The sequence below is a fragment of the Podarcis raffonei genome, chromosome 2 (assembly GCF_027172205.1).
Source record: "Podarcis raffonei isolate rPodRaf1 chromosome 2, rPodRaf1.pri, whole genome shotgun sequence".
NCBI lineage: Eukaryota > Metazoa > Chordata > Lepidosauria > Squamata > Lacertidae > Podarcis > Podarcis raffonei.
In genome coordinates, this window is record NC_070603.1 from 107,823,534 (window position 1) to 107,846,882 (window position 23,349).

General features: G+C 47.3%; 3 protein-coding genes across 4 annotated transcripts in view; 1 reads left to right on the forward strand and 2 right to left on the reverse strand.

The window, feature by feature from the left end:
* Positions 1–23,349, forward strand: part of GABBR1 (gamma-aminobutyric acid type B receptor subunit 1) — a 308,383-nt gene that overhangs the window by 204,103 nt on the left and 80,931 nt on the right. The gene's annotated exons all lie outside the window — the stretch shown is intronic.
* RPS5 (ribosomal protein S5) lies at positions 5,363–10,237 on the reverse strand. Its single transcript, XM_053379045.1, has 6 exons — positions 10,111–10,237; positions 8,735–8,840; positions 8,408–8,617; positions 6,911–7,039; positions 6,569–6,667; positions 5,363–5,485 (listed from the first exon to the last, which is right to left on the reverse strand). The coding sequence occupies exons 2-6, from the start codon at positions 8,837–8,839 to the stop codon at positions 5,417–5,419; spliced, it is 612 nt and encodes a 203-aa protein (XP_053235020.1). The 5' UTR covers position 8,840; positions 10,111–10,237; the 3' UTR covers positions 5,363–5,416.
* CCDC105 (coiled-coil domain containing 105) lies at positions 11,751–21,626 on the reverse strand. Of its 2 annotated transcripts, none has more exons than XM_053378965.1 (8): positions 21,288–21,626; positions 17,982–18,558; positions 17,084–17,188; positions 15,982–16,180; positions 14,980–15,146; positions 13,922–14,017; positions 13,646–13,759; positions 11,751–12,277 (listed from the first exon to the last, which is right to left on the reverse strand). In XM_053378965.1, the coding sequence occupies exons 2-8, from the start codon at positions 18,534–18,536 to the stop codon at positions 12,077–12,079; spliced, it is 1,437 nt and encodes a 478-aa protein (XP_053234940.1). In that variant the 5' UTR covers positions 18,537–18,558; positions 21,288–21,626; the 3' UTR covers positions 11,751–12,076. The 2 variants fall into 2 exon arrangements, with proteins under 2 accessions (XP_053234940.1, XP_053234939.1); XM_053378964.1 differs by having other exon boundaries at positions 17,982–18,561; positions 21,288–21,624.

Here is a 23,349-nt window from a genome sequence, read left to right on the forward strand (position 1 = left end):
TTATAGAGCGAAAAATACGGTACATCTTGCAGTATCCCTGAACTTGGCTATACAGTGGTACCTTGGGTTAAGTACTTTATTCATTCCGGAGGTCCGTACTTAATCTTAAACTGTTCTTAACCTGAAGCACCACTTTAGCTAATGGGGCCTCCCGCCGTGCCACCGGAGCACAATTTCTCTTCTCATCCTGAAGCAAAGTTCTTAACCTGAAGCACTATTTCTGGGTTAGCGGAGCCTGTAACTTGAAGCGTCTGTAATCCAAGGTACCACTATACCTGATAGGAGTTGGAGTCAGTCCAACAAAATATGGAGGGACACAGGTTCTTCTTCCCCAGGTGTAGAAGTGTGTGCAGATTGGTGCTTTTGTCTCCCCACCTACCACCACCCCGGCACAACAACTGCACCTTCCAAAATTCCCATTTTCACAAAGCTGTGAAAGGTACAGGAATCTTCATCTCCTTTGTCACCCTATGGGACTGCCTAAGGCACAAAGCCTGGCCAGCATGACCACTGCTAGGGACTTGTAGTTCAGCAAGACCTGAAGAACTGTGAGAAAGCAGCCCCTCAACTGCCTCAAAAGATCACCCATTGGGTTCTTCATCCATGGATTTGATTCTCAGTGGGCGCCTCCAGACATCCATTTTATTCTGCATCCATCACGACAGTACTGGGGTGGTCATACACAATCATCATTTCAACACCATTTGCACTTGCAAATGTTCTGGGGCACTCTCTCACGCTGTTTCATTTCTAGCCAATGCATATCCTGTTGAAACAGGACGCGGGTGGCGCTGTGGTCTAAACAATTGAGCCTCTTGGGCTTGCCGATCAGAAGGTCGGCAATTCGAATTCCTGTGATGGGGTGAGCTCCCGTTGCTCTGTCCCAGCTCCTGCCAACCTAGCAATTCAAAAGCACGCCAGTGTGAGTAGATAAATAGGTACCGCTGTGGCGGGAAGGTAAACGGCATTTCCGTGCGCTCTGGTTTCCGTCATAGCATCCCATGGCGTCAGAAGCTGTTTAGTCATGCTGGCCACATGACCCAGAAAGCTTTCTGTGGACAAACGCCGGCTCCCTCAGCCTGAAAGCGAGATGAGCGCCGCAACCCCATACAGTGGTACCTCGGGTTAAGAACTTAATTTGTTCTGGAGGTCCGTTCTTAACCTGAGGTACCAGTTTAGCTAATTGGGCCTCCCGCTGCCGCCGCGGGATTTCTGTTCTCATCCTGAGGTAAAGTTTTTAACCTGAGGTACTATTTCTGGGTTACCAGAGACTGTAACCTGAAGCGTCTGTAACCCAAGGTAGCACTGTAGTCATCTTTGACTGGGCTTAACCATCCAGGGTCCTTTACCTTTATCCTGCTGAAATCCTGCAATTTTTCATACAGCAATAATGTGGTAGCATTGGGGAACCATGGCAGAACAAGGGCCAGTGCAGTGTGGGTGGTCAAGGTGCTGATCTAAGACCTGGGAGAGCAGGGTTCAAATCCCCACTTAGCCATGATGCTTGCAGCGTGACTCACTCTCCACCTGACCTACCTCACAGGATAAAATGTGGAGAGCTATGTACACGCTATGTATGACGCAGGTGGCGCTGTGGGTTAAACCAGTGTTCCCCAATCTTGGGCCTCCAGCTGTTTTTGGACTACAACTCCCATCATCCCTCGCTAGCAAGATCAGTGGTCAAGGATGATGGGAATTGTAGTCCAAAAACAGCTGGAAGCCCAAGGTTGGGGAACACTAGGTTAAACCACAGAGCCTAGGACTTGCCGATCAGAAGGTCGGTGGTTTGAATCCCCGCAATGGGGTGAGCTCCCGTTGCTCGGTCCCTGCTCCTGCCAACCTAGCAGTTCGAAAGCATGCCAGTGCAAGTAGATAAATAGGTACCGCTCCAGCAGGAAGGTAAACGGCATTTCCGTGTGCTGCTTTGGTTCACCAGAAACGGCTTAGTCATGCTGGCCACATGACCCGGAAGCTGTACGCTGGCTCCCTTGGCCAGTAAAGCGAGATAGCGCCACAACCCCAGAATCGGCCACGACTGGACCTAATGGTCAGGGGTCCTTTTACCTTTACCTATGTACACCACCCCAAGCTCCTTGGAGGAAAAGCTGTGGTATAACTGTAAAAATAAATGAAGTAAATAAACGCAAAGCAGAATAAATTCATCATTAATGCACTATGTGGGGAAGGTCCTGTAGCTCAGTGGCAGACCATCTGCATTGTATGCCGAAGGTCACAGGTTCAATCCCAGGCCTCTCCAGGAAGGGCTGAGAGAGATGCCGCTCTCTGCAATCTTGGATGGCTGCTGCCTTCTGGTGCAGACCATACTGAGCTGAGATGGGCCACTGGTTTGACTCAATACAAGGCAGCTTCCCATGTTCCTGTGCCTAGACCAGGGTTTCCCAAACTTGGGTCCCCAGCTGTTTTTGGACTACAATTCCCATCATCCCTGCTAGCTCAGGATGGTGGGAGTTGTAGTCCAAAACCAGCTGGAGACCCACGTTTGGGAAACCCTGGTCTAGAACATGTTGCAGAATACACCCACAATAAAACAAAAATTAAATTAAAAAGCCAGCCCCTCTGTCACAAAGTGGTTACTCTGTTAATCACAAGCAAGGCAATTCTCCAGCTCCTGCTGCTTTATCTCATTGACTAAGGAAGGCTGCCACCTGTTGGCATTATCTTTTGGTGAGCTCTAAAGCAATGGGAAAAAGAAAACATATAAAGTGTGTTTGTGTTGCACGACCTTTGGGCTGTTTCTGTAACCTCTGCTGCAGAGGTTTTAAAATCCAATGCCCTTTTAAAATGTGTTGGGGAGCGGGGGGTTGTTCTTGTATTTATTATGTATTTGGTGCTTTTTATATTGTGATTTTATGTTGTGAAGACCTGAGGGTACAGGGCGGTATACAAATTTAATAAATAATAATACTCAATAATAATTTCATTGTTACGGAATTGAAATCTTTTAAGACAGGTGTGCTGTACCATTGGCTTTGATGTTGCTGAACTCCTCCCATCATCCCTGGCCATTAGGCTATGCTTGCTGGGAACTGTCTTGGCACAATCTCAGAGGACCAAAGATTCCTCCCACACCTCTTCATTCACAAAATATATTCCTGCATTGCAGGGGGTTGGATTAGATGATCCTCAGGGTCCATTTCCAACTCTACAATTCTATGGTTTTAAGCAGGACCTGCGTATGAGTTGCCTTTGCGCTATTGTGACGAGGCTTCCATAGGAGAGCATCCGGACGAGTTGCATCCTCCTGAAAGTCAGTCTCTTCTGCCAACCTGCCCTTAAGGGCACCACCTCAAGGACCCGTCCTGGAACGCGGAACATACATGCTGGTGAGACAGGACCAAACCGGAAGATCTCTCCCACGTCATTCCAAAGGCATTTTTGACCAACAGGAAGCCACTACCCCTGGGGTAAACCCAGTGGCCTGATATGTGCTTGTGACTTGCTTCAGGTGGTGTTGGGTAGCTGACATGCAGCCAGACAGGGAGGACCTGCCCCACAGGATCTTAGTAGGGACAACTGGGGAACGCTGCTCTGTTTGCCATCACAAGGACACATATTTTGCAGAGCAGGTGGTGCCAATCACTTTACGTGGACACTGGATTCACCAGAATCCTTGGATTTCAGCAAACCCCTTTCAAAAAGTTGTTTGGTGGAGATTTCCCCCCATGTGAACCTGCAGCTCTCCAGATGCTATTCAACTCTTAACTTCTATCAACCCCAGCCTATATGGCCAATACTCAGAGATAATGGGAGATAGCGTGTTCCTCATCCATCGTCTGAAGTGAAAGGACAAGGACGTAGTCAAACAGCTTAGATATCTCCACAGACCTGTAACCATGATCCATGTTAGCTAACTGGACTCCATGTACAGAAGTCGAGGCTGATTGGAGGGGGTGTGGATAGCTCTTCGGCCCAGGGCCTCAAGCTCAAAAGGGGGCCTCCAATTTAGACACCTGTTAATCTTTTGGCATTTGTTAAATTTCACAACTTGTATTTATGTGCACCAAATTGCAATGCAATCTCTCATCTTGGAACTGCAAATTTAAGAAAAGATTAAACCTGGCCTCTGGATACAAAGGTGTTGGAACCGCTAAGTTACAGCCCTTTCCCAACTTTTACCATGCCAAAGTCACTTCTGCAAACACAGGAAGTGGAATGAAAAATTCTTTAGGGAAGTAAAACTCTGCTTGGCGTGGAATTTTTTTTAGTGCACTTGGACGAAGGATGCACACCCAGCATCAATAAACACATACATATTTGGAATTCCCTTTCTAAACAAATAACCCTGTTGTACTTTGCTTAGTGCAAGACCAAGTTTTACAGAAAGGAGATAAGTTTGTTTGGATGCAATTCAAAACCCAAGATTTGTGTGGTTTGCAGGCATGACTGACCTGTGAAACCTTCTGCAGATCATGAACACAAATAAGCTGAATGCAGCCTTCCTAGAGAAACTGGAAATGAAAAATGTCCACAAACTGGATCGCTTGCAGCAAAGGATGGCATTCCAATGAGCATAAAGGTCTGAGCTGTACTAACTTATCCCTGACTGGGAGTAAAACAAACAAGGTAACCTAACTCTTCTGCTCCTGCTGATATGAAAATGACAGAAAGCTCCAGGGAACAGCAACTCTTCCACATTCCTTTAGAAGTGGGCAAAATGCGAATTGGGATCTACGAAGTAGGTATCTAGGTGGTTTGCAGCAGATAACCAGAGGCCTTTCTCCAGGTGTCTAACTTGAGCAGTTGCTAGGGAGAAGACCTTGTCAGTGGTAGCCCAGTGGCTCACCTGGTAGCCTGCGCTATGTTATTTCAGGGCAAATGATAAGGAGAACATCTTGTTCTCTCCCAGGCTTTTAATCACAATCTAGGGGTGCTTTACTTCTGCACCAAGTTCCCGTTGGGTGCAGTTTATGCTAGCTTTAAGTGTTTCAGTTATTTTAGCTGTGTTCTGGGTTGGTTGTTGCTGTAATCTATTTAAGAACACAACAGCCAAACTAGATCTGATCATGGTTCCATGTTGTCCAGCATATTTTCCAAGTAGTCAATCAGGTGCCTGTAGAGAAACCACAAGCAGGACTTGAGTGTGACAGCAACTCTCCCCACTTGTGATTTCAAGCAACTGACATTCAGAGGCACACACAGTGTGTCAGGTACCACACAGCCATCATAGCTAGTAGTTCCTGACAGTTTTTGCCATGAATTTATCCAATCCTCTTTCTTTTAAAGCCATCCAAGTTGGCAGCCACTGCTGCCTCTAAACTGCTACATCACAACACAGATTATCTTTTTGGTCATGGGTCCACATGCTTCAGAAGAAGGTGGATCGCAAGGAAGAGGAGCAAAACAGTGTGAAAATGAGAATTTATTTGCTTTGGATATCCAGCAGCAGCAGCAACTCTTAACGGTTGGACTTGGCCACACGCTCCAACTCGTCCTTCTTCTTGATGGCATAAGAGTTGGAGGAACCCTAGAAATGGGAGGCAACCATGAGACACAGACATACACACACAGCAGCATGATCCCAAACTCAGCCTGAAGCAATCTGCTCAAATAACTTCTTCCCAATAGGTGGCAATTCCAGTCACATACACCTTCACACAGTCACCCCTCCAATGAACAGCTGAAGGAGCTGCTACAGAATAGTTGCAACAACTGGCATACACACATAATGGATACCATTCCAGCTATTTAAGATTATGGTTTCAATCCCACAACACTGTAAGCTTTTTGGGCCAAATACCAGGTTGCGTGTCAAGCAATCATTTTACGATAGATTATGTTGCCTGAGAACGATGTTAACAGCTGGACCTAGAGCAGGGGTCAGCAAACTTTTCCAGCAGGGGGCCGGTCCACTGTCCCTCAGACCTTGTGGGGGGACAGACTATATTTGGGGGGGGGGGGATTGAACGAATTCCTATGCTCCACGGAGATGGGGCATTTTAAATAAAAGGACACATTCTACTCATGTAAAAACATGCTGATTCCCGGACCGTCCGCTGGCCGGATTGAGAAGGCAATTGGGCCGGATCTGGCCCCCGGGCCTTAGTTTGCCTACCCATGACCTAGAGCAACCGTGGGCTGCTGTGATAATGTCTCAGTTTCAGGAACTGTTCCTACTGCTGCACAAGGCATCTCTCAGGCAACTTTCAGCTAAAATCTTCAAGGAGTGCTGCACTTGTATATTTTGCAGTTTAGGACAACTATCGCCGCAAACCAATTCATTCTTGGGGTTATAATGAGAGCCCTATTCACCATCCCTGCATCTGGCTTTGAAAACCCTGCTGCTGATTTCCACGTGACAACAATTTACTTATTCCTACACTGCCTTTCAGGAAAACGCTGCTCTTGCATAAAACATAAAACACAAGAACACAACACTACTAGAAAACATGTTTTCAAAATTAAGAAGCAGCAGCAGTTAAAATGCTTCCAAAACAGGAAATTAATTAACCACACACTAGAATAACAACAGTAAAAAGGCTTAGAATGTGCCACTGTCACGATGCTACTTAAACCCCACTGAAGGAACTTGCTATTAGTTGATTCTCACCTTAGCTGCATTGATCAGCTCATCTGCTAGGCACTCGGCTATGGTCTTTATGTTGCGGAAGGCAGCTTCACGAGCCCCAGTGCAGAGCAACCAGATAGCCTGCAGTGGGGAGACAGAGATTACATTGGCATGCAGAGTCAGCTGAGAAAATGCTCTTCCTTAATCACAGAATTGTAGAGTTGGAAGGGACCCCGAGGATCATCCAGTCCAACCCCCTGCAATGCAGGAATCTTGACTAAAGCTCCCCAACAGACAGCCATCTAACCTCTGCTTGAAAACCACCACCACCTGCCAAGGGAGTTCATTCCACGGTCAAACAACTCTTACAGGACAATCCCGTACCTGATTGACACGACGCAAAGGTGACACATCAACAGCTTGCCTCCTCACTGTGCCAGCTCGACCAATACGGGTAGAGTCTTCACGAGGGCCACTGTTGATGATGGCATTCACCAGGACCTGAAGGGGGTTCTGTAAAAAAGATAAAGCAGGTTAAGGCTGCAACTACAGTCTACTCTACGGAGTAATGTACAGCTTCTAACCACAGCCAATGTTGTGACTTAAACAAGACACATCTCTTCAGAGTCACTTTCTACTTCTGTATGATGGACACAGCCAACACGAGTGAAGATTAGCAAAAAATATTCTAGGTTCATATACCAGAAATGACTTACAGGAAGTTAATGACAATTCCTGGACAATAAAATTGGTGTATGAACTATTCTGCAGTTACCAATGGTACAATCCCTCCAATGAGAGACACAATTCCTCCAAACTAAAAACAAAAAAGCACGGCTAGAGAACAAAGGTAATATATACTTAAGGAACTGAGAAGAATCCTGTAAGCCCATCCACAAAACCTGCAAATTTCATCCCAAGTGAAAGGGAGACCTGCCCAAATATTAATTCACATAAATGCTCTTAGTATATCAGAGTATTACTAAGAAGATAGAAAACACAAGATGCATAGCAAATCAGGATAGCCCAGTAAATACAAACCTATGCAATTCTGTACTTTTGGGGAGCTGAATTTTCACCCCACCATATCCAGAAGGCTTGGTAGTGGAAACCTTCACTAGAACTGTCTAATAATACAAATAAAACACTTGTGAAAATGCTAACTGCTTAACACTGCTAAAAACCCAACACAAACCAAGTAGTTCTACGGCAGTTCTGGAAACCTTCCAAGAATTGAGATTGATTTTAGGAACAAATCACTTATTTGTATTGGAAAACCCACAATTTCACTTATGAGAACTTTAAGAACTCTTAAGTGGATGCGAGTCAGAACCAATTTGATTTGATAGTTTTTAATTTGTCAAGTGGGAAAATAAGATTGCAACATACATATTTAGCAATCTGTGTATCTCGCTGGACCTTAGGGAATGGATTAAAACCTTTACATCAACCAAGACCCGAACATATTCTGAGAAACACAGTACTTTGCATCACATTGAAAATAATGGGAAGCGTGTAATGGGCCACATCAGTCAACACAATTTGTGTCTGATGGGTTGGGAGGAAACTTAAGATTTTTCCATTGCTTGCCTTCTGAATCAACACATAATGGGCTATTCTTCCCAAAATACACTACTAGTGAGTAGAAAGAACATCCACTTACTCTTTAGATGACAAAAACACATTTCTTAGTCAACTAATGTTTTCTAAAACTATACCTAAATTTTGCTTCAATGTGCATAGCTAGGCCTCGTCACACCAGGTATTTCCTTCTGGTGGGCGTTTATCCATCTCCTCTCCCTCTAGCCTCCAGGATCAAAAACCCATCTCACAATATGTCAGCTTCCACAGACAGCTTTTCTGCTCCCATGTCCAACTCACCTCTCCTGTGAGCAGATGGATGATCTCGAAGGCATGCTTGATGATGCGCACAGTCATGAGCTTCTTGCCATTGTTGCGTCCATGCATCATCATCGAGTTAGTGAGGCGCTCAACGATAGGACACTGGGCTTTCCGGAAGCGCTTGGCAGCATAGCGCCCAGCACTGTGTGGCAAATACTTGGCATATTTCTCCTTCACTGCAATGTAATCCTAAAGAAGCATAAGGAAAAAGTATTAGGAAACAAGCAGGGATGCAAGCTCATTATCCGCCGGAAGACAACACTGTCCAAGAGCTCTGTCCAGTTTGTTTACAACCTCATTCCATACCTGCAAGGAGATGTCACTGATCTGCACATCATCTGTACTCCATTTCCCAAACAGCTTGATATCAGGGGTCTCTGCCACAGCAGGGGCTGTCTCCCAGTCAGTCATTCTAGAGGTGGAATAAATAACTATTAGGTCTTGAATTGGCCCAATCTACCCTTCAATGGCTCAGGTAGAATATGCAAACTGAACCTGTACTGGCTGCCACACAAAAGTGATTTTTTTTGCTAGCAAGGTCAAGTACCTTTATGCACATGAAAGGTATGAGCTGTCACCCTTTACTGGTAGACAGGACATCAAATATTGTGAGCAAGCTTCAAGACTCTTGCAAAGGTTTGGATATGTATCAATTATGTGAGCTACATCCCGCATTCAACATTTGTATGCTCATTCATTCAAATCTGGGTTACCTTGCTCACTATCAGATCCACCACTTGAGCCATTTCCAAAATAAAGAAATAAATACATCAAAATTGGCCAACATGGTGTCCATCATATGTTTATCAACTTCAGCTCCCATCATTTCTGGGGCTGATGCGAGCTGCAGTGAAACAATTTACGGAGGCCATCATCTTAGCTACCTGTAATGTTGCTGTATTCTTGTCTAGAAACTTAGGACACTGTTTTTCACCCTCATTTTGAATGTGAAGATCTGGCTCCCCAAACCCTTGGGACAATGCAACTGAGACAACACAGGCTGACTTGTACAACAAATAAAAGAAACGAAATGCTATCTTTGCTCAAAGTGTCAAAAGTGTATGACTGCAGGCTTGGTCCCTTCCTTCTTTTTTTCTTAAGCAAAGGTGGGACCAGATCTGCAAAATCGGGCCTACCTTCCCATTTGTGAAGTGTAGACGGAAAGAGAGGGCTCTTATAGTGGGCCTCATATAAAACTGGTGGGACTAAATACGACTTGCAAGTCTGGCTGAAGCATATCGCACAATTTTATGGTTGGGAGGGACCCCAAGGGTCATCTAGTCCAACCCACGGCAATGCAGCAATCAGCTAAGGAAGGCCAGATGGGGAGAAAGCCAAGCTCGCTCGCCCTCCCCTCTTATAACGACTATTGCTGAAATAAAACTCATCACATCCCCCCCCCCAGGAGCCGAGGGAGGGAAGCGCAACTGGTCCTCCGTCTCCCTCCTTCACGTGGCCAGCTCGGCAGTCAGGCGGGATCTGAAGCGAGGCCTCCCCGCAGTTTCTTCACCGCCGCCCTCGGTTTCTCTGCGCCTCCCTCCTCCCGCCCCACGTGCCCCGTCCCGCCCCCCCCCCCCGAGGCCTCTTTCTGGCCTTCACGCCGGTTGATAGCCTTCCCCCCTCACTGCCCCCCAATAAGACTCCGGTTTCCACCCTTATTTTCCTCCTCCGTATAAACTCACATGGAGGCGCTTCGCTCTCCTCCCCGCGTCCCGCTCGCTCGCAGAGGCAGAAAAGGGCCACGCGCGGGGTTACCCAGAGTCTTATGCACGGGCTACCGGCTTCCGGCGCACCATACGCATGCGCGGCTACGTTCTCAAACTCTCGGCGAACCAAGTTCTCGCGTGGTTTGTTCCGCGCACGCGCGCCTGTGACCACCCTCTACTTCCGATTCAAAATGGCAGCCTGGATGCCGAAGAAGCGGTTGTTGAAGGAATTTACGTTATTTTTCTTATATTTTGCCCTCAGACCACCCCGTCTTTCTACGTTTTGTTACGCTTCCAATATTCGGTTGTGGGGTTTGTTTGTTGTTTGGCACCTCTGAATATAGGTAGAGATTCTACAAGTTAAACTTTTTTTTTGTCTCTCCGGCGGGGCTTCCGGTGTGTTTTATCGCGTTGTTTCGGGAGGTGGCGCATGCGTACTGTTAATTTTAACCGAAGCGCAGCTTATCCCTGTGGCAGTCGGCGAAGGCCGGATTTCGAAGTGTGTTCGAGACAAGCACATGGCGGGCGGCGGGGAGCCCTATAAGAAAGCAGTAGACACTTGCAGTGGGGCGTCTGTTTGGTGCCTCAGAGTTCTTCTCCTAGTCTGGAACGCTACAGCAGGATTTCCCAAACTTGGGTGTCCAGCTGCTTTTGGACTACAACTCCCATCATCCCTAGCTAACAGAACCAGTGGTCAGAGATGATGGGAATTGTAGTCCAAAAAACACCTGGAAAGCCAAGTTTGGGAAAACCTGCACTAGAGGCATGGCATGCTCAGTGACCATGCTTTGACTGTGTGTCTGTGTCTATGTACACACACACACACCCCACCCTATACCCAGAGGTCTCAGGGCGGTTCACAGAACAAAATCAAAATATGAAACCACAAAATATACAATCAAAATAAAAACAACAACCCAATAAACCCCTAGTATCAATTTCAGAGCAGCTGAAACAGGTTCCATTTATTATGCTGCCCAGATGTGTCGCTGGAATATATTCATCTCTTTCCTCCCCTTGGTGCTACCCTACATACGTACACCCATCTGAATAAAGGCTTGCTTCTGAGCTGTTGGGAAAATGTGTCCTCCTCCCCATTTTTGGGTTGTGCCCAGTCTGGTATGCCCTACAATGGCCAGACTGTCTCATTGCATTTGCCCAACCACCCCTGATGGACACTGCCATCCTGCTGCCTGGCACAAATGCATGTGAAACCTACTGTTGCTTCCTATCAGCCACTACTACTGTTCCAGGTAGTTGCATACTTGACATGTGTCCCCACCAACACATCTCTGACTTAACAGATTTGGTTTCTGTCTTTTGCTGTATTCATAGTGAATAGATTATGCTGTTCCTCTCGCAAGAGGACTCATTTCCCTTGCAGGAATCCTACTGCAGACAAGTGTTAAAAGAAAACCAACTTGATCTATCGAAGGGGCCCATGGCAAAGGGTCCACATGCTCACTTGCAAAACAAGGCCCCTCCTCTCACCAGTACACTCAGATCTTTCTCTCTTCCTACTTCCTAACTGATACCAGTACCTAAGTAAAGTACTTGGTGGGGGTGAGATTTTTTCCTGAAGAAGAGAATTCAAAGACTCCATTTACACAAGATGCTCCAGCATTGACCGTATATTTAATATTTAACACATAAAGTTTATTAGTGACAGATTTGGATTTACTGATTCGATTCTCAAATAGAAAAGTACTTATTCTTGTCATTCATGAAATCATGCTCCCCTCTAAAAACTTGGGATTGCATTTTCTATATATGTATCTATAATGATTGAGCTTTAAAATGCTGTATTATTAGATTCTCTGCTGTGTGACTGCAGCCAGGCATATATTTCCCCTCATCCCCAGTTGGGAGGAAATTATACTGGGCCTTTCTAGCATGTTCAGCTCTTTATTTGTATGATGTCTCCATGCATTTTCTCTGCTCCTTAGGTGTAGACCAAGTCAAGAACCTCATTCATGTTAGTGCGTGGAAGCATGCGGCGCTGCCGCAGCCGTTTAATACTGCCATCCACATGGTAGCCCGTCTGCTTGTCGTGAATGCAGTTGCGCAGGTAACGCCGAGTGGCTTTGAGCTGATCAATGTTCTCCCCTGTTTCTACTATAGAGCGATCTAACTGTGCCGTGGACTACAAAGAGAGACAAAGGCAGAAAAAGACAAGTAAGCAGGTGGTCCAGAGTCAGGGAAGATGTCCCCACCCGTCAGCTTCCCATCCGTAAGATGGGTTTGCATTGTACAGATAGTTCAATTTAGCAGTGTTGCCTCCAGTCCTAGACTCACTTACGTGGGCAGTAAGTTCCATTGAACTCAGTAGGATTTTCTTGTGAGTAGACATCTATAGTGGAAATAGCCCAATTCCTATACATGCAGCACAGGCAGGGAGCCCTTTTTAGTCTAAGGACTGCATGCCAGTGGGAGATGGGCCCAGCAGCAAAAATGGGTGGGAGCAATGGTTTCAACAGTAGACTACATTCCAGAAATTCAGAAGCCTATACAGTGGTACCTCGGTTTATGAACTTAATCCGTTCCGGAAGTCTGTTCTTAAACCAAAACTGTTCTTAAACCAAGGCACGCTTTCCCTAATGAGGCCTCCCACTGCCAGTGCCCTTCCACTGTTCAGATTCCATTTTTAGACCAAGGTAAAGTTCTCAAAAGGGACGCGGGTGGCGCTGTGGGTAAAACCTCAGTGCGATCGTAAGGTCGGCGGTTCGAATCCCCGCGGCGGGGTGAGCTCCCGTCGTTCGGTCCCAGCTCCTGCCAACCTAGCAGTTCGAAAGCACCCCTAAGTGCAAGTAGATAAATAGGGACCGCTTTATAGTGGGAAGGTAAACGGCGTTTCCGTGTGCGGCGCTGGTGCTGGCTCACCAGATGCAGCTTCATCACGCTGGCCACGTGACCCGGAAGTGTCTTCGGACAGCGCCGGCTCCCGGCCTCTTGAGCGAGATGAGCGCGCAACCCTAGAGTCGGACACAACTGGCCCTTTCGGGCAGGGGTACCTTTACCTTTAAAGTTCTCAAACCAAGACACTATTTTCAGTTTTGCGGAGTTTGTAAACCAAATTGTTCTTAAACCGGACTGTTCTTAAACCGAGGTACCACTGTACAAACATGCCCACCTTCATCCAGGCAAACAAGAGGCAATTCTGTCTGTCTCTAACCTGTACCACTTTACCTGCATAAGGTTCCAGCTTTAGGAAGAGAGTCAACTAATTTTTGCAAGCATCAGCAATCAGCTCGTTGTCAGCGCTTCCAAAGCCCTGTCCCTTTGCTAGCAGTGGTTTTATTTCAAGCCACACGGGCAGAGGAAAACAGGTCACCTGACATCATTGTCAGATAACTGACAGGTGGGCAAACCCGCCTATCAGCCAAAGTTGGCTTGTAGAAGATGTAGCAGGGGAGGATGGGGAATAAGGATCTGGCCCACCAGCCAGATCCAGTTCTCCACACCAGTTATATTGCAGTCAAAGGCCTGCTCATTGCCCCTACTGGCATCCTACCTGGTTGAGGATAGCAGCTTCAGGCAGCTGTGTTCCTACATGTCTTTGGTACACCTGCACCACTGGCCGTGTCAGCTTCTCCCGTGTCTCCAAGTACTTGCTACTTTCAGGACCCTGTGGATACAAAAATGGTTCAGAATCAAAGGAGGATTCCCAGAGGTGGAGAGGGAAAGGGGAGGACAAGTCTTCCCCAGTTAATCTCCAAGCAGGCAGAGCTGGAGGGAACCGGAATGTGAAGACCCACAGCACTGGCGCTTCCCAGCTCTTACTGCTCACCAAGGCCATGCCCCGGGTAACACGCATCTCATGCTGGAAACGTTGGCAGCGATGCAGGGTGCTGCGAGTTCCTGCCAGCGTAATGTCAAGCCGTTCCTACCAAAGAGAAAACAATGAAGGAGATGTTGAGCCAGATTGCTTGGAAACACGGGGGTGCTGTTGATGTGAAAAGGTGAGAATGCGTGTGCAAGCATGCAAAGAGTAGGAGCAATTCAAAAAGGGGACAAATTTCCGACTATTAAGTTTCGCCTACTTGAGAACACGGCAAACTCCTCACACCTTACAGCAGGGCTAGCTAACTTTTTTGGCCTGAGGGCTGTATTCACTCTTCATCCACACACCAGGGGCAATGCAGTGGTGGGGGTGACCACCCCACACTCGCTCATACACACAACACACAGAGACACATGCAAGCCAGCTGAAGGGGGTGGGGGTTATCACTCATCCCTATTCATTAAATGATTGATCTAATGACTGGAGAAGGGGTGAATTAATATTATTATGCCGCTAAACATTACAGAATACAAGAGCAATGCAAATTCAGCAGGCCTCTAAAGAGAAACTGTGATAATGCTTTAAGTCAACTTGATGTGTGTGAGAGGGAGAGATTCGAACTGGGACTGCGGTAGAGGTGAAAGCCCACCCGCTTCTCCCATGCCAGTCCTGACACATCTCGGGGGTCCCTATGCCTGCTGTTTATGTTTTTCAAAAGACACAGCATGCAAGGTCTAATAACATGGATCATTATCACATCTACTTGGGCCCTGAGCTACTGGCTACCACCACGTTTTGTAACTTTGCTGTGCAAGAAGTTTGTGTGTGTGTGTGTGCAGTGGCCCAATTTCTGCGTTGCAGAGGCATGTTTAATCGAGAAGGCGGGAACAGCTTTGTTGACTTTGAGCAGCGCTGCATAAACAAGTTTCACAGATGCATCCACTGAGGCTGAGACTTAGTGTTAAAAAGCAGGGTTTCACGCCATATGTGGTTCTGTATGCACATGCAAGAATAATTTCATGTGTAACACAGCCAATTTATCAGCATGTTGGGTCTCCCTTTACCTTATGACAGAGAGTCTCATCCCTCTTGCCCTGCAGGCTGTTTTCAATGGTGGTGTGGGCTGTATTGCGGGTGTCTTGCGCTTCATTGATGGCCTTTTGCATCTGTTGGAGCACATCCTTGGTAAGAGAGGTGAGGCGCCGGGCATCCTCTAGAGCCGCCGCACACTCTGGAAAGGAAATTGGAATGCTTCTAAAATCTGGCTTGTTGGTTCTGTTAAAATGGTGCATGATACCCCAGCTCCAATCACCTCCCTTTGCCGGTGGGTGATTCTCTGACACTGCCCCTTAAATAATCTCCTATTTTAAGGAAAGTTTCCAGTTCAGTTCTGTGTTTTTGTCTTGGAGCTTAACCAAAGTTAAGCCTATGCAAATCTTTGTTGTTGTTGTTTAGTTGTTTAGTCGTGTCCGACTCTTCGTGACCCCATGGACCAGAGCACGCCAGGCACTCCTGTCTTCCCCTGCCTCCCACAGTTTGGTCAAACTCATGCTGGTAGCTTCGAGAAAACTACCCAACCATCTCGTCCTCTGTCGTCCCCTTTTCCTTGTGCCCTCCATCTTTCCCAGCATCAGAGTCTTTTCCAGGGAGTCTTCTCTTCTCATGAGGTGGCCAAAGTATTGGAGCCTCAGCTTCAGGATCTGTCCTTCCAGTGAGCACCCAGAGATGATTTCCTTAAGAATGGATAGGTTTGATCTTCTTGCAGTCCATGGGACTCTCAAGAGTCTCCTCCAGCACCATAATTCAAAAGCATCAATTCTTCGGCGATCAGCCTTCTTTATCGTCCAGCTCTCACTTCCATACATCACAACTGGGGAAACCATAGCTTTAACTATACGGACCTTTGTTGGCATGCAAATCTAGGCCAACCCATTATATTTGAGGGGCCAGAGACAAGCACTGCCCCTCATTTTTATGTAGCCCGCCCAACGAATGAATGGCTAGTACAGTAATATGAATTGTAAATAATGTTCCTTATGGAAGCTGCGGAGGGATTTTCCCCTTACCTGGTGTGAAGGCTGCAATGGGGTTAGGGATGGGTGTCTCGTTACGCTCCACCCAGGGGGATGAGGGACGGCTCAGTCCAAGCCAGGAGTCACGCCCAGCCCCTAGGAGAACCATGCGGAAAGGTTGTGGCACCAGGTCCAGAACGCGGCCCCGTTCATTGCACAGCATGTTCAGAGTTTGCCGACATGTGCCCAGTGCCTGCAACAAGTCGTTGGGTGGAAGAAACCATGATAAGAAACTAGCTTCCATCCATGCCCCTCCAACCCCAAATCTGAGCCACACCATTTAGGTGCAGAGGAGGGAGAAAGCTCACACCGCCAGCAGCGACTATAATCCAACTCCTTCCCTCTCCGAATTGCCTCCTGCGGTGACAATTCCATCCAGTTATTATGTTGAATTGCTGCATAAGGGGTCACAGCAAAGAATGCTGGGAACTGTAGTTTAATTTCACAGGACTACCAATCCCAGCACACGTAACGAAGCTACCTCACCTCCTGAGATCATAGGATTCCGCCTCTGTGCTGTATAAGCAGTATGTGTATTGCTGCCTTAAAAATCGTTATATAAGAAAAGCAAAAAGTCCCCAAAAGCAGAATACAAAATATAGCAATATAACAAAAAATTGAGGCAATCCTAAGCTTTTATATTTGTCAAGGGTGTCAACTAAGACCAAATAAATGGAAGTGTCCCCAGATGTTTTGAAAACGTTTTAAACTTTTTGTTTATCTAAAAACCAATAAGAATTATTTTAAAAAGAAGAAAATGTCTTTCATTTCCTTTGTCTTCCCTTTAGAGGGGATAATTACAAGTGCAAAGCCCTTCTGTGTATGCAGGGGGGTGTTATTGGGTTGCTGATTTTATTCTGATTATATATATATATATTTGGTTTGTATGTTGATCTTTTCTGTGAACCGCCCTGAGGCCTCCGGGTATAGGGTGGTATATAAATTCAAAAAAAATATTTATTTTTTATTTTATTTATTTATTTATTTATTTATTTATTTATTTATTTATTATGCTGGTGTCCACCTGGTCTGCCTCCCTTGCCTGTACAGGTTGTGGAGGCTTGTCCCTGCCTTCATTCCCTGCCTTGTTTCCTACCTTCATATGATCTTCTGACATCGCCATCATCCCTTCCAGCTTGGCTTTCTGTTTCAGAAACTCATCCTTCTCCCATTTCATTAGTGCATCTACCTTGTCAGGTACCTACATACCAGGGAGAGGAACAAAGGTTGGGTGGGTAAATGGTTGCAAAATAGACTGCATAGCACATGGACACTTCGAGATTTGCAGTACAGTCATACCTCGGGATGAATACACTTCAGGTTGAGTGTTTACGGGTTGCGCTCTGCGGCGACCCAGAAGTAACGGAACGCGTTACTTCCGGGTTTTGCCACTCGTACATGCGCGTGACGCTCAAAATGACGTCGCACGCACGCGTGGAAGCGGCAAAACGCAACCCGCGCACACGCAGTTGCGTGTTACGTTCACTTCAGGATGCCAACAGGGCTCCGGAACTTGGCCCATCTAGCCAAGCATCCTGTTCGCATAGCAGCCAACCAGATACCTCTAGGAAATGAACAAGGAGGACCCAGGCACAACAGCAACTGGCATGCATAAGCATATTGCCTCCGACAGTGGAGGGAGAACATGGCCATCAGGACGAGTAGCGACTGATAGCCTTGGGTTTTTCGTAAGTGGAGGAGGAAGAAGAAGAAGAAGAGTTTGGATTTGATATCCTGCTTTATCACTACCCGAAGGAGTCTCCAAGCGGCTAACATTCTCCTTTCCCTTCCTCCTCCACAACAAACACTCTGTGAGGTGAGTGGGGCTGAGAGACTTCAGAGAAGTGTGACTGGCCCAAGGTCACCCAGCAGCTGCATGTGGAGGAGCGGGGAAGCGAACCCGGTTCCCCAGATTACGAGTCTACCGCTCTTAACCACTACACCACACTGGCACACTGGATGGCTTCACTGCAGGGTTGAGATGCAGGTCTCACCTTCTCTACTTCCGGTCGGTGCTCCCGAATGGCCTGGCTCTGCTTGTTGGTAACGAGGCCCTGGCGGATTTGATCCAGCGTGGAGTCCAGTTGTAATCTCCAACGCAGCAGCATCTTGAACTGGTCGTTGATCTCCAGGAGTGCCTGCCGCAGGCGGCTCACCACCAGCCGCGTCTCCCGGACGTACTGGGCCACATACTCGTTGTTCTTGAGGGTGGCGTAGTCTCGGCAGCAGGGCAAGGCCATCTTGCACACCCAAGGAGGGGGTTTGATTTTGCTCCTCCACAGGGTCACCCCCGGCCCCTCCGGTGGCTTGCTTGTCACCTCTCCAGTCGGGTGGACATCTACCTTGAATTTCCAAGAGTCGATCTTGGTCTTTTTCTCATACGGCGTTTCCTCAGGCTGGCCTGGGGCTCGGAGCGGACACCAGAGGTCGAGGGCATCCTTTGCGCAGCGCTGCGTCAGCTTGGAGGTTTCGTGAACGGTGGCATGGGTGTCCCTGTGCCATTTCTCAGCACCTACCAGGCCTGTGACCAAGTGGGCAGGGGGCCCCATGGCTGCGGTGGAGCGGCTGTTGCTGCTGCCAAGGAAGAGGAGCAAAAATCACTCTGCAATCCTGCTGCAACTTCATGGGACAGGATGCCGCTGCGGTTTGAGAATAAACTACCAAGTGGTGGGGCCAAAGTTGGACGGGACCTGGAGGGGGACTGTGAAAAATGCCATTGTGTTCTGTATTGAGAGGGAGAGGAAATGGATCTACATTGGTACCTCGGGTTACATACGCTTCAGGTTACATACTCCGCTAACCCAGAAATAGTGCTTCAGGTTAAGAACTTTGCTTCAGGATGAGAACAGAAATTGTGCTCCGGTGGCGTGACGGCAGCAGGAGGCCCCATTAGCTAAAGTGGTGCTTCAGGTTAAGAACAGTTTCAGGTTAAGAACGGACCTCCGGATCAAATTAAGTACTTAACCCGAGGTTAAGTACCATTAGTTCCATTAGGTCCAGTCGTGTCCGACTCTGGGGTTGCGGCGCTCATCTCGCTTTATTGGCTGAGGGAGCCGGCGTACAGCTTCCGGGTCATGTGGCCAGCATGACTAAGCAGCTTCTGGCGAACAAGAGCAGCTCACAGAAACACCGTTTACCTTCCCACCAGAGCGGTACCTATTTATCTACTTGCACTTTGTCGTGCTTTTGAACTACTAGGTTTGCAGGAGCTGGGAACAAGCAACGGGAGCTCACCCCGTCACGGGGTTTCAAACCACCGACCTTCTGATTGGCAAGTCCTAGGCTCTGTGGTTTAACCCACAGCGCCACCCGCATCCCTTACAAAAATGCATATGGTTGGGTAATTAATGAACAAAAAATCCACAAAAAATGTTCGTGAAAAGAACATACAAAAATGAACTATGTTAGGGAATACTGATTTGCAAAGATAAGTATATTAGACAAAACTGCATACAAAATATGTGTGTTAGGAGAAATTTACGCTAAAATGCTTACGAATTTCTATAAGGACTTTTAAAAACAAACGAACTGCAAACTGATGTGGGCATGTGGAGAACTGGACATGAGATTGGAAAAATGAGAAACCAAGAGAAACTGAAATCGACAGATTCACCCATCCCGAAATGCAGTGGTGCCCAATGGTACAAATGTCACTACGAACCATAAAACACCGTTCTAAACACCTGACGCCAGCTCGGTCTCAGGTGTCAGCTGGAGATTAAAAGAGTTCAGCATTTCTAAAATTGTGAAATCCCCCTCCCCGGCCCCCGGCCATTCCTGGTCCCAAATTTTAGCATTTGCAAATGCTAATTTGGACTTGAGCTTCTTCTTCTATGTGTGTCTTTCTGTGTTGGTGTGGGTGTGGAATAGTCACATTTCGAGATGGGAATCTCAAATTCTTAGAACCCGAATCTGAGACAGAGCAAAATTTGGGTTTGAGGTTGGGGAGTACACAACTAAAACCAGTGATTTTTTCTAAAAAAAAATGTTTACGGGTACTCTCATTTTGACTCAAGAAAATCACCATTTTTGAGTTCAAATTGGGAAAAATAAATACAGTAAATGGACAAAAGTACGAAGATTCACAAAATGTTTAGGGGTATGCGTACCCCTGCACCCCCCCAAAAAAACCCACTGACTAAAACTATGAAAATACTGTACATCTGATTTAAACATTTGGGATGGAATTCAAATTTTGGCAGGTGGCAACTTGAGCTGTAAAATCTGGTGTGTTCCATTAAACTGGTCCAAGGTCCTTTAAGCATCTGCCCCTGCCTGTCGTGTGCTCCACACATTCAAACAATAAGCAATGGTATTGCTTGAGTCCTTATTGCTAATAGCCCTGATCTTCCATAAGAACATAAGCAGAGCCTGCTGGATCAGGCCAGTCCAGCATCTTGTTGTCATAGTGACCATCCAAATGCCTGTGGGGAAACCTCTGAGCAGGATTTGAGCAAAGGAGCCCTCTTCCCTCTTGTGGTTTCCATCAACTGGTATTCAGAAGCATTACTGCCTCTGACCTGGCCATCTCTTGGGTTCTCGCCACCTGCTCAGAGCAGATTCATTGAAATTAACGTACCTGAGTTAATAATATCCATTCATTTCAATGGGCCTCCCACAGGCAGGGCAAGCACCTCTGGCCTCCAAGCTCCTAGTCCAGGCATAGGCAAACACAGCCCTTCAGATGTTTTGGGACTACAACTCCCATCATCCCTAGCTAACAGGACCACTGGTCAGGGATGATGGGAATTGTAGTCCCAAAACACCTGGAGGGCCGAGTTTGCCTATGCCTGTCCTAGTCCGACACTTTTACCACTACATAATCCCACAATATTCCAGAGCTTGCAACACACGCTGCAGATTTATCACACAACAATATACAGTAAACTAGTTTTGTGGATTTTGATGGATCAGACCAGGCTAGCTAACAGGACCCTAGCTAACAGGACCAGTGGTCAGGGATGATGGGGATTGTAGTCCCAAACATCTGGAGGGCCGGAGTTTGCCTATGCCTGGGTCAGACCCAAAATTCAACCAGTTCACCCTTGTGTCCCAAAATTGCCTCTTTCCCTGCTGGGGAAGCCCAGTCTTACCTGCAGCCTGCAAAGAGGAATACTGGAATAAGGGAGTATTAATGAGGACAGTTACCAGTGTCGCGAGTGCGAATACCCCACATACCCCTAGGAAACGGAGCAATAGGAGAGGCTGCACCTTGTGGCCTGGCCTGGGTCCATGGTGAGGAATGACGGAGGTGGGAAGAGGGGGATCAAGTTAGCTGGGCCTGCTTGAGCTATCTTTACCTGGGTCCAATAAGGCTGAGATCTCTAGGGCAATGTTAAGGGCACAGGCCTCGGGTCCAGCCTTCCGGGAGGGCATGGGAGGCCTGTGTCTCTTGCCTCACCCAAGCGGACGGTGAAGTCCTCCAAACAGGCTCTTCTCTGGCACAGGCCAAGCCGTCCCTGTCGCTTCAGCGGTGTTGGTTGCCATGGCAGCAGGTGCTCGCCTCACAATGCTGCTGCCTTGCCAGAGATGCCTCACATAAGCGGAGGCAGCAGAAGCCCTTGAGAACGAGCAACAGCTCGTCTTCCTATATATTCAGAGAAATTTGAGCCGTCGAGAGCAGGAGGGTTTGCAGCGCGATGTAAGCAGCAGAGACTCGTAATCTCAAGGTCCGGGTGCTGCTTTTACTGCATTCCCTATTTGGTTTCTGGCATCTGGTTTTTCCCTCCAAGCAGCTCAAGGTGGCAAATACGGTTTAAAACACAACAGCAACAAACCCGTAACTCTGAAAGCTTATCTGTAGCATGTAGGGGAACCTAGCGAGTCTAGTACAGTGGTACCTCGGGTTAAGAACTTAATTCGTTCTGGAGGTCCGTTCTTAACCGGAAACTGTTCTTAACCTGAAGCACCACTTTAGCTAATGGGGCCTCCTGCTGCCGCCGCGCCGCCGGAGCACGATTTCTGTTCTCATCCTGAAGCAAAGTTCTTAACCCGAGGTATTATTTCTGGGTTAGCAGAGTCTGTAACATGAAGCGTCTGTAACCCGAAGTACCACTGTATATCGTATGTCGAAGCTTCCGCAGACTAGAGACTGCTTTATCACGTGCATGAAGTGTTATCCTGAGTTGTAAGTAGATAGGCAGTTGGGAGATTATGAAGTGTCCAGTCAACAGAAAAATGAAACGCAGTAAGTACACCCAGTGATAAATATTGCTTCAGGCCACCCCAATATCCGAGCGGGGTGAGATTCCAGGTGTTCCAGGTGCTTACACAGGGTTTGTGTTTCCTCTGGAATGAGGGACAGCGGAGACTGCAGTGACTTTATGATATAAGGTTTATTTACACATATATACAACTTGAGCCTACAATGGAGGGGTTCACAGCATTAGCACCCCTAAAGGGTCCTGCTTCACCCAAAGCCACAGCCTTGGATATGAGCAGAAATCAGGCATGTCTCTCCCTCACAGGATTTCGCTTGCTACTTCCTCCAGCTTCTGGATACTAAGCCTTACGGGGAGCGCTTGAAGGAGCTGGGTGTGTTTAGCCTGGAAAAGAGGAGACTGAGAGGAGAGACGATAGCCATCTTCAAGTATCTCAAAGGCTGTCACATGGAGGAGGGAGCATGCTTGTGTTCTTCTGCTCTGGAGGGGAGGACTCGAACCAATGGCTTCAAGTTGCAAGAAAGGAGATTCTGACTAAACATTCGGAAGAACTTTCTGACAGTAAGCGCTGTTCAGCAGTGGAACAGACTCCCGGGAGAGGTGGTGGACTCTCCTTCCTTGGAGGTTTTCAAGCAGAGGTTAGATGGCCATCTGTCATGGCTGCTTCAGCTGAGATTCCTGCATTACAGGGGGCTGGACTAGATGACCCATGGGGTCCCTTCCAACTCTATAAATCCATGATTCTATTATTCTAGCTTGCCCTTACACACACACACGCACGCCTACACACCCCCTTGGCTCTGGTCTTTGTCTTTTCTATCTACCCTCAACAATTTAGTATCACCAGCAAACTTGGCCACTCCAACTCTAAATTGCTTATGAACAAGTTAAAAAGCACAGGTCCCATTACCAATCTTTGAGGGACTCTGCTTTCTATATCTCTCCATTTACTGCTACTCCCTTTTTCTGCTTCAAAAGTACAGTGGTACCTAGGGTTAAGAACTTAATTCATTCTGGAGGTCTGTTCTTAACCTGAAACTGTTCTTAACCTGAAGCACCACTTTAGCTAATGGGGCCTCCCGCTGCTGCTGCTGCGCCGCCGCTGCACGATTTCTGTTCTCATCCTGAAGCAAAGTTCTTAACCCCAGGTAATATTTCTGGGTTAGCGGAGTCTGTAACCTGAAGCATATGTAACCCGAGG

What these genes read in the sequence shown, in the direction of transcription:
- RPS5 (XM_053379045.1), bottom strand. Translation starts at nt 8,839, where the DNA reads ATGACTGACTGGGAGACAGCCCCTGCTGTGGCAGAGACCCCTGATATC. An exon ending in TCCATCTGCTCACAGGAGAG is followed by an intron (nt 7,040 to 8,407) that starts GTGAGTTGGACA and finishes TCTTTTTTACAG; the next exon opens with AACCCCCTTCAGGTCCTGGT. An exon ending in AGCTGATCAATGCAGCTAAG is followed by an intron (nt 5,486 to 6,568) that starts GTGAGAATCAAC and finishes TCCCATTTCTAG; the next exon opens with GGTTCCTCCAACTCTTATGC.
- CCDC105 (XM_053378965.1), bottom strand. Translation starts at nt 18,536, where the DNA reads ATGGGGCCCCCTGCCCACTTGGTCACAGGCCTGGTAGGTGCTGAGAAA. An exon ending in TGTCAGAAGATCATATGAAG is followed by an intron (nt 16,181 to 17,083) that starts GTAGGAAACAAG and finishes GACTTGTTGCAG; the next exon opens with GCACTGGGCACATGTCGGCA. An exon ending in TTACCCGGGGCATGGCCTTG is followed by an intron (nt 13,760 to 13,921) that starts GTGAGCAGTAAG and finishes TTGTATCCACAG; the next exon opens with GGTCCTGAAAGTAGCAAGTA.